The 7,922-nt window shown below is 39.4% G+C and overlaps 2 protein-coding genes across 2 annotated transcripts; one reads left to right on the top strand and one right to left on the bottom strand.

Annotated features, from left to right (window-relative positions):
- Positions 1-200: 200 nt before the first annotated feature.
- LOC114185442 (Pentatricopeptide repeat (PPR-like) superfamily protein) lies at positions 201-2,916 on the top strand. Its single transcript, XM_028073165.2, has one exon. The coding sequence runs from the start codon at positions 229-231 to the stop codon at positions 1,831-1,833; it is 1,605 nt and encodes a 534-aa protein (XP_027928966.1). The 5' UTR covers positions 201-228; the 3' UTR covers positions 1,834-2,916.
- Positions 2,917-4,331: 1,415 nt separating this feature from the next.
- LOC114185441 (putative protein phosphatase 2C 4) lies at positions 4,332-7,374 on the bottom strand. Its single transcript, XM_028073164.2, has 4 exons — positions 5,724-7,374; positions 5,501-5,614; positions 4,683-4,947; positions 4,332-4,586 (listed from the first exon to the last, which is right to left on the bottom strand). The coding sequence occupies exons 1-4, from the start codon at positions 7,020-7,022 to the stop codon at positions 4,471-4,473; spliced, it is 1,794 nt and encodes a 597-aa protein (XP_027928965.1). The 5' UTR covers positions 7,023-7,374; the 3' UTR covers positions 4,332-4,470.
- Positions 7,375-7,922: the final 548 nt, after the last annotated feature.

Below are 7,922 nucleotides of genomic sequence, written 5' to 3'. Positions count from 1 at the left end.
TTTGTCACAATTTAACGGGATGGACACATAAATATATTTGGGTACGCAATTAACACTTTTTTAAAATCGGATATCAATTTGACACACTATCACCAAACTGGTACCTTACGATTAATTAAACCTTAAAAAAAAATAGAACCAAACAAAATAAACTTTACGAAAAATTGGAAAAAAAGTATATTTAATCTTTTAAGTTATGAAACATTGCAGTTCCTCTTTCATTTGCTAATGTTCCAGTCCACACTGTCCGGCATATCCCGGCGGCAGCGCCACCCATTTTCCACCGCCGTCTCCGCCGCCATCGCCGCAAACAGCGTTCCTGCCTCGCCGCTTCCTCCCCCATCTTTCACCATCCGGCCCCCAGTCCACCCTTGGCCTCGCCGCCTCACTCCTCTCAACCTCGCCTCCCTCATCTCCCGCCAGCACGACCCCGACCTCTCTCTCCAAATCTTCCACCACGCCCAATCCCTCTACCCTTCCCTCTCTTACGCGCCGCAACCCCTCCATGCGCTCTTCCTCAAACTCTCACGCGCCCGCCGCTTCTCCATCCTCGAGTCCCTCCTCACGCGCCTTCCCAATCCGCCGCCGGAACCCTCACTTGTCATCCTCATCCGCGCATACGGCCTTGCCGGAAAACCCCTATCGGCCGTCCGCCTCTTCCTCAAACTGCAACCCCTCCGCGTCCGAACCTCCGTCAAATCCCTCAACGCGCTCCTGAACGCGCTGGTTCAGAACAAACGGTACCGTTTAGCGCACTCTGTGTTTAAAAGCTCTGCGGAAAAATTCGGAATTGTGCCTGACGTTGTTAGCTGCAACATTTTGCTCAAGGCTCTGTGTAAGAGCAATGAAGTTGATGTTGCGGTTAGGGTTTTGGATGAGATGGGTTTGATGGGTTTGGTTCCCAATGTGGTTAGTTATACAACTGTGTTGGGTGGGTATGTGTTTACGGGTGATATGGAGAGTGCTATGAAGGTTTTTGGGGAGATTTTGGATAGAGGGTGGGTGCCTGATGCAACCACCTACACTGTTTTGATGAGTGGATTTTGTAGGATGGGAAAGTTTGTGGAGGCAATTAGGGTTATGGATTTGATGGAGGAGAATAGGGTTCAAGCTAATGAGGTTACTTATGGTGTCATGATTGAGGCTTATTGTAAGGGGAGGAAATCTGGGGAGGCTGTGAACTTGCTTGAGGATATGGTTGCAAAAGGGTTTGTGCCAAATTCGGTGTTGTGTTGTAGAGTTGTTGATTTGTTGTGTGAGGAGGGGAGTGTGGAGAGGGCTTGGGCGATGTGTAGGGGGATGGTGAGGAAAGGGATTGAGGTTGGTGGCGCGGTGGTGAGTACGATTGTGCATTGGCTTTGCAAGGAGGGGAAGGTGGTGGAGGCAAGAGGAGTGTTGGATGAACTGGAGAAGGGGGAGGTTGCGAGTTTGTTGACTTATAACACACTGATTGTGGGAATGTGTGAGAGAGGGAAGCTTTGTGAGGCAGCGAGGCTGTGGGATGACATGGTGGAAAAGGGTAGAGCTCCAAATGCATATACTTACAATGTGTTGATTAAAGGGTTTTGTAAGGTTGGGAATGTGAAGGAGGGTATCAGAGTGCTGGAGGAGATGGTGGAGAGTGGATGCTTGCCTAACAAATCAACATACTCCATATTGGTTGATGGGATTTCTGTTTCAGGAGGAAAGAAAGAGGAAATCGAGAAGGTAGTTTTGTTGGCCATGACTTCTGGAGTTGATGGGGACTTGTGGGAACTTTTGTTAAAACTTGTGATCAATTTAGATGGCAATGCAGCTAAACTGGATAGGATATTGACAGAGAATGCAGTGTGATAAAAGAAACTCTGGGATGTGCTTTCGTGTTTGATCTTTGGAAGTTGACCACCAAAGGGGATTGAATTTCTGAATCAAAGGGAATCGATGCATGTTTTGTATGTTGCATTGCATGTATCTCAATCCCTTTGTGGCGTGCTTGGAGAGTGAAACAAGTTCGGAAAGTGAGCCTGAGCTGTCAAATAGCTATGGGATTCTCATTCCATTACTGATTCTTGTTTAGTGAGTCTGTTTTGCGATTCGATTCAAGTAATGAAACATAATCTAATCATTCGAGGGTTCAACTGCTCAAGCACTTGGTTGGTTTCATTCCTAGTAAGCTGCATCTATTATAAGCATGCCACTGACTGCAAGCAAATTTTCCTGATGCTATTCTGGGTTGGCAAATTGCATTGGTATTTGGAATGATGTCAATGTGGTAATAGAAAAGTAACATCAAAAGGAAAATGTTGATATTCTTTCCCATGCCTATGGTTTAGCCTGCATCGTATAATGTTGGTCTTTGTAACTTTTGAGTCTAATATGGTAGCCAATTCAGTTGTGTTAAATTATACAAATATTCTTCAGTAAGAATACATTATATTGAGAGTGTCTGTATAATAGGGGGAAAAACTTGGGAAGTGAGAGAATAAGTTGAAAGAAAGAGCTTGAGAATTTGGAAGATCCAAGATTTAGTTCTGCGCCATGCTCACAGGATGTAACTGTGACATCACATTGTCAGTGACCTTCGCTGGAAGATTCAGTCCCAAGGATGAAGGAGAATGAGCACTCTGGAACAAAATCAGGCTCTAGTGTGCATCATTTCTTGCTTGAATGGAATAACTTAGCTTCATTATTTTCAATTCTATATAATTATGTAGCTTTTTCAATATCTTCATTTGGTAGTCTTATAAGTTTCTTCATTATAGTTAGCACGTTGTGCTGTCCTCAATCTTCAGAATCTCCAGCTGGGCACTTTTTGGTACCTTTATTTCTTTGGAAATTTCACCCAACTTCAAACACACATTTGTAAAAGTCAAGTTGTTGCAGTTGAGATCTAAGGCATTGGAACGCTTCAAACTTTCTCTGAGAAGGTTCAAACTATTTCGATTTGCGTTTTTTTATGTTTCATTAATTCGTTTTGTTTAAAACTATGACAAGTCGTCCTATATTATGTCATTGTTGCGTACCAATTTTAATTATATATGTATATTAAATAATAAACGAAGGCAAAATCGGTAAATGAACTAAGGTAAAACAATAAATTGATGTAAAAAGATTGTTATATGTCATGTAAACCAAGGAGTTGAGTGCTTAATTCGTGGAATAATTTGACATTGTCCGAGTTTTATTTTGTCAGACTTTACTTATCTTTTATTCTAGTCAAATTAATTTGAGACGAAATCTTCAAACACAGGTAGATTAGGTTTACAAACTAAAAGTTATTTGTATGTTCAGAATAAAAAATAAAAAAAGAATCAGTAGTAGTACTTCTGTAAACAATGTTAGATATTGAGTTATAACAACCGAAAATTTTTAAAAATTTAAACTGGTTTCTCGAAATTTTTCGTAATCAATTTTGGACGACCAGCCCATTAATTTTGAAATTAGTAGTTTTTTTGGGGTAAACAAATCATCTACCTAATCCATTCATAATTTTTCCAATCAAACCAGTTTTGTTGATTTCTTTAACAATAATTGTATAGCTAGGAAGAACATATATATCAAAGAAAAAAAAAACACCAATTGTTATAATAAACCAACTATTCGAAAGCTCATTTAAAAATCTGTTTTTATACAAGAAATTAAATTGACCAATGAAATTCAAGTATGGAGAATTTAATACCTCAGACCCACAGCATTGTCTTTTACAACCTTTGTGCTTATCATATACGTGTTGTAGTTGAAGTTATGATAGATTGCTTCTTGAATTTTCCTTATTGCCACGCATGATTGTACGTGTTTTGCTGAAACCGATTGCAGTTTAAACAAGTAGAAGAAAAAAACTGTCATATGGTGTACACTATTTCTTCCAGTAAAGTATAACTTAGCTTTCAAAACGAATTTGACCGAGATTTTATATAAGTAACAGCTAATTTCAACCATGCAAAGTTTGAATTTAAAAGAGCAATTTCTTGGACTATTAACCTACTATATCCAAATCTACAATTTCCTTCTCCTTAATAGGTTGACTATGCCTTTTGAATTCGTTAGAACTTTGAGATCAAACTATTTTCTGGACCCTTCTAACAGCTTCTTATCGTTTGAAACTGATAACTTTAAATCCTTGATATTTAGCACATAAATAAGGATATTTTGTCAACTGCCTGCCATTTTGGTATCATTGGAGAAAAACAATGGGCGTTGACTTTTGTGATCAGGTTATGACAACGTTTTTAAATTCTAAAATATCTCCCTTGGAACGTAGATCTACCTCTGAACAAAAAAAACCAAACAAATTAATTGGTCATCAACACAAAACTGGTCTTTCTAGAAGGAATTTTAAGTGTAGATTGCCCTTAGTGTTGGATCATTGGTATTAAAAAAATATGTCAAAAAGGGTAACAAAAGAAGAACTAGAAGGAATTTCCCAAAGTTTCAGAAAGTGTCAAAGACTCTGTGTGCTTAGTTGCTATACTCATAATCCGATCTGCAAATTTACACCAATGAACGCCATATTTTTCCCTCTAAGGAGATTATGACAATGGAAATGTCATCATGGTAATGACGGCGTTCCCCCTGTGGAATATCAAGCAGTTCATGGAACTCCAAACCTGCAAAAATGAAAGTGAGACTCACTAAGATTGTTTTGACTTGTGAATTCCTTTCATGTTGAAAAATAGAGGCAAAAAAAAGTGCTTTAAATATACCAGCCCTTTTTGCTGCTCTATCTAATGCTTCTTCAATGAGAAGTTGTGCAGGATCTCTATCAGGAAACATGGTGATGAATGACTCTACTTTGGCAGCTGCTTCTTCGTTGGTGAAGTATTGGTAGAGTCCATCTGAAGACAGTATGAGGAACTTGTCATTTGGATTGAGCTTGTGGTGGTGGAGTGAAGGGAAACATGTGATGTATGGAGATTCCCCTATGTAGCTCACTCTGAAAGTCTCTAATACTGCATTGTTTTGCTTAGGCTGCAAAATGGACCAACAAAGTCATGCATTGTTGTATATATAGAACAGTGAAGTAATCAAGCAATTAAAGTGAAATATAGTGGTCCATTGCAGTAGCAATTGCAAATGTTGACATGCAAGATGTGCTATGAATTATGATTGAGTCTTCCCAAAGTTCAGTTGTCTTATTTTTACTTTTTGAAGAGTAACCAATGACCTAATTCAATGTAACAGTAAAGAATAAGAGTATGAACCCAGCATTGCATTTTATTATGCACTAACAACACGAAGAAAATCCTAAACATGTTTTTGAAGAAAGACATAATTTTAAGGGTGCTAAATCTCAGACTGATAATTAGATTTATAACTGATCTATTACACTGAAACTAGTAGAGATACTTCAAGATCCAACTAGGAAAATAAGAAAGTATTATTTCACTAGATAATAAAGTCGGTGAAATAGATTGCATAGTGCCATTAAGCTTAGTTATATATCAAATTGTCATGAATAATTTTCACACCTAACTGTGCATTTTATGCAGTAATGCAAGTACTTCAGCAAAGACTATAGTACCTGCTTAAGGAACCCTGCCCCAAAAGCCCTTGTGACACTCAAGCGACCCTTCACTCGGCCTCTAGTTACTGCTAAAGGGTCATCAGGATGCTCCTTCCTGATTCTGTAAACCTCCTGAGATTAACAAAGGTCTCACAAACTATGTCATATGAACTAAAACACCAACCTTCATTCATTCATACATTGCTCAGAAAACAAGTTGCATTGCACAAGCACAAGCTACCTCTTTCACTTGAGTGCTATGCTCCTTGGTGAGCTGTAGAGATTCCCCACTGTGAGTGGCCAACACAGCACGGCTATCTCCCACATTCATCAGGTAAACATCTTGACCCTTCATCAACATCACCAAAACACAAGAACCCATCATAGCCAACACAGGGTTGTGACCAATCATCTCTTCAGCAGTCCTCATAAAAACATCCTCAGTCTTCCTCAATGACTCTGATAGAGCCTGTAATACTTCTGAGTGACTCAAATCCACTCTTTCACTGTTTATCCCATTCATTCCCTCTACTCTTTCTGACTCACATTCCAAATTCAACTCTCCATTTTCTATTGGATAATTTTCTCTATTATCACCTGAAGAACAACAACCATCAACCACTCCATTTCCCCTAAACAACACCTTCTCCCTCAGCTCCAAAGAGTCTGAATCCTTGAGCTCAAACTTGTTGTGACCACACAACATCTCCTTGAGCTCATCATTCACGGCATAAAACAAATTGTTGAGAAGAAAATCAGTGGCATCAGGGCCATTAAACCCATCATAAATCCCCACAAAAACCCATCCATGATCCTCACAAATCACAATATGCAAACGATCCTCACCCGCTCTCCCTTGAGCCCAATGAAGATTCTCACACCCCATCAACACATCACTATCCAAATAGTTATCATCAACCTCCACACCATGCAAACTCGTCTCAGCACTCAAACTAGTGCTGCAACTCACTCTTGCATTAGTATTATCATTGTTCTTGAAAACAGACATTCCCCCAATGGAAATCTTTCTCAGAACCTTTTTCCAATGTCTTTTACTTCCCTTTCCCTTGTTCATTGCTACCTCAGAAGAATCTTTCTCGATGGACCCTTCATCGTTCATCACACGATCACGAGGACCCCAATATAACCCTCTTTCCGAACACCCTCCCAGAGAGAATCCACGATGAACGTGTTGATGCTGAAAAGGCACCAAAGTAGAAGTGAAGGAGCCAGAGCTCTCAAACGAGGCAGAGGAATCCAAAACGGTGCTGTGTTGAAGTGAATCATCGAGCGAAGTTGAAGGCGTCGCCGACGTGTTTGCACTCACGGTAGCGCCGGAAACCGACCGGAAAGTGATGAGGGTGTCATCATCGTCAGAAAACGCCTCGCTGGAGAACCGACACGTGTCGGGTCTCACATAGCAAATAGAGTTTCCGAGGGAATTCTGGTTTTGCTTGGAAAGGAAGGAAGCTCTGTTCTCGAACCTTCCGGAGCGGTCGCCGGAGGAACAGAGGCAGAGGTTGCCGATTAGATTACCCATTGGAGAGTGGAAAAGAATGGGGGGTTCAAGTTTTAAGCTTTGGATAAGGGTGTGGCAATGCTGAAAATGGAAGATCTTGCATTGCAGAAAGAACAGAGGAGAGAAAAAAACAGAGGAAAACAGGGTTTCTGCAAGAGGGAAGAGGAAGGGGTGTTGACTTTGTAGCACTTCCTTAAAATTATAAAATGCAAATGTTGTTTTCTTGTGGTTAGTTCATGGTGGTTTTTCTTTCACGGTTCCATTTTTTTTTTCTTTCTATGGATGAGTTGACTATGAGTTTGAGTAAAAGGGTGGGAGAGAGAGTTATGCTTATTATTTTAGGAGTGTTGAGTTTGAATGAGGAAGAGTTTGTAAGGAGAACAGTTTCTTTATTTTAGGAGTGGTGAGTTTGAACAAGGAAGAGTTTATAAGAGGGAATATGTTGTTGTTTTTAAATTGAAATAGTAATGGCAACTCATTAGGGTGCTTTTGACTTTGCTGAGTTAACACAGAAACGGCCTGTGAAGCATTTATGAAGGTTTTTATTGCTACCTTCTTTTTTCTCCTTCACCAAATCAATACATTCATTCAAGTTTTTGTACTCTTTATCACTACTAGTTTAAACCAATTGATCAAAGTTAATGTAATTTACTGTGAATTTGTATCTGCATTAACCCTCAGTGTTCCTATCAGATTTGAATATGATTATATCTTCTATATATATATATATAAAGATTTAAGCATGAATATGAAGATTTCCATTTATATCTGATCTTATATTAATGATATATTTTATTCTGCTCCTTATATTAAAAGTCAATAATTGTCCCTGGTTAGTGATTATTTGTATGCAGATGGTGACAGAGATACAGAATCCAAGATCCTACTCGTTCTGGTGATATGGTAGAGCATGAACTGATA

This window comes from Vigna unguiculata, chromosome 5 (assembly GCF_037176805.1).
Source record: "Vigna unguiculata cultivar grain cowpea cultivar isolate G323 ecotype 2 chromosome 5, ASM3717680v1, whole genome shotgun sequence".
In the NCBI taxonomy this organism is placed as follows: Eukaryota; Viridiplantae; Streptophyta; class Magnoliopsida; order Fabales; family Fabaceae; genus Vigna; species Vigna unguiculata.
Note: the sequence above shows the minus strand (reverse complement) of the source record. Positions and strands in the feature narration are given on the sequence as shown.

Coding starts and splice junctions, on each gene's coding strand:
- LOC114185442 (XM_028073165.2), top strand. CDS start 229: ATGTTCCAGTCCACACTGTCCGGCATATCCCGGCGGCAGCGCCACCCA.
- LOC114185441 (XM_028073164.2), bottom strand. CDS start 7,022: ATGGGTAATCTAATCGGCAACCTCTGCCTCTGTTCCTCCGGCGACCGC. Junction 5,615..5,723: donor ATAGCACTCAAGTGAAAGAG/GTAGCTTGTGCT, acceptor TGTTAATCTCAG/GAGGTTTACAGAATCAGGAA. Junction 4,948..5,500: donor GGGCAGGGTTCCTTAAGCAG/GTACTATAGTCT, acceptor TCCATTTTGCAG/CCTAAGCAAAACAATGCAGT.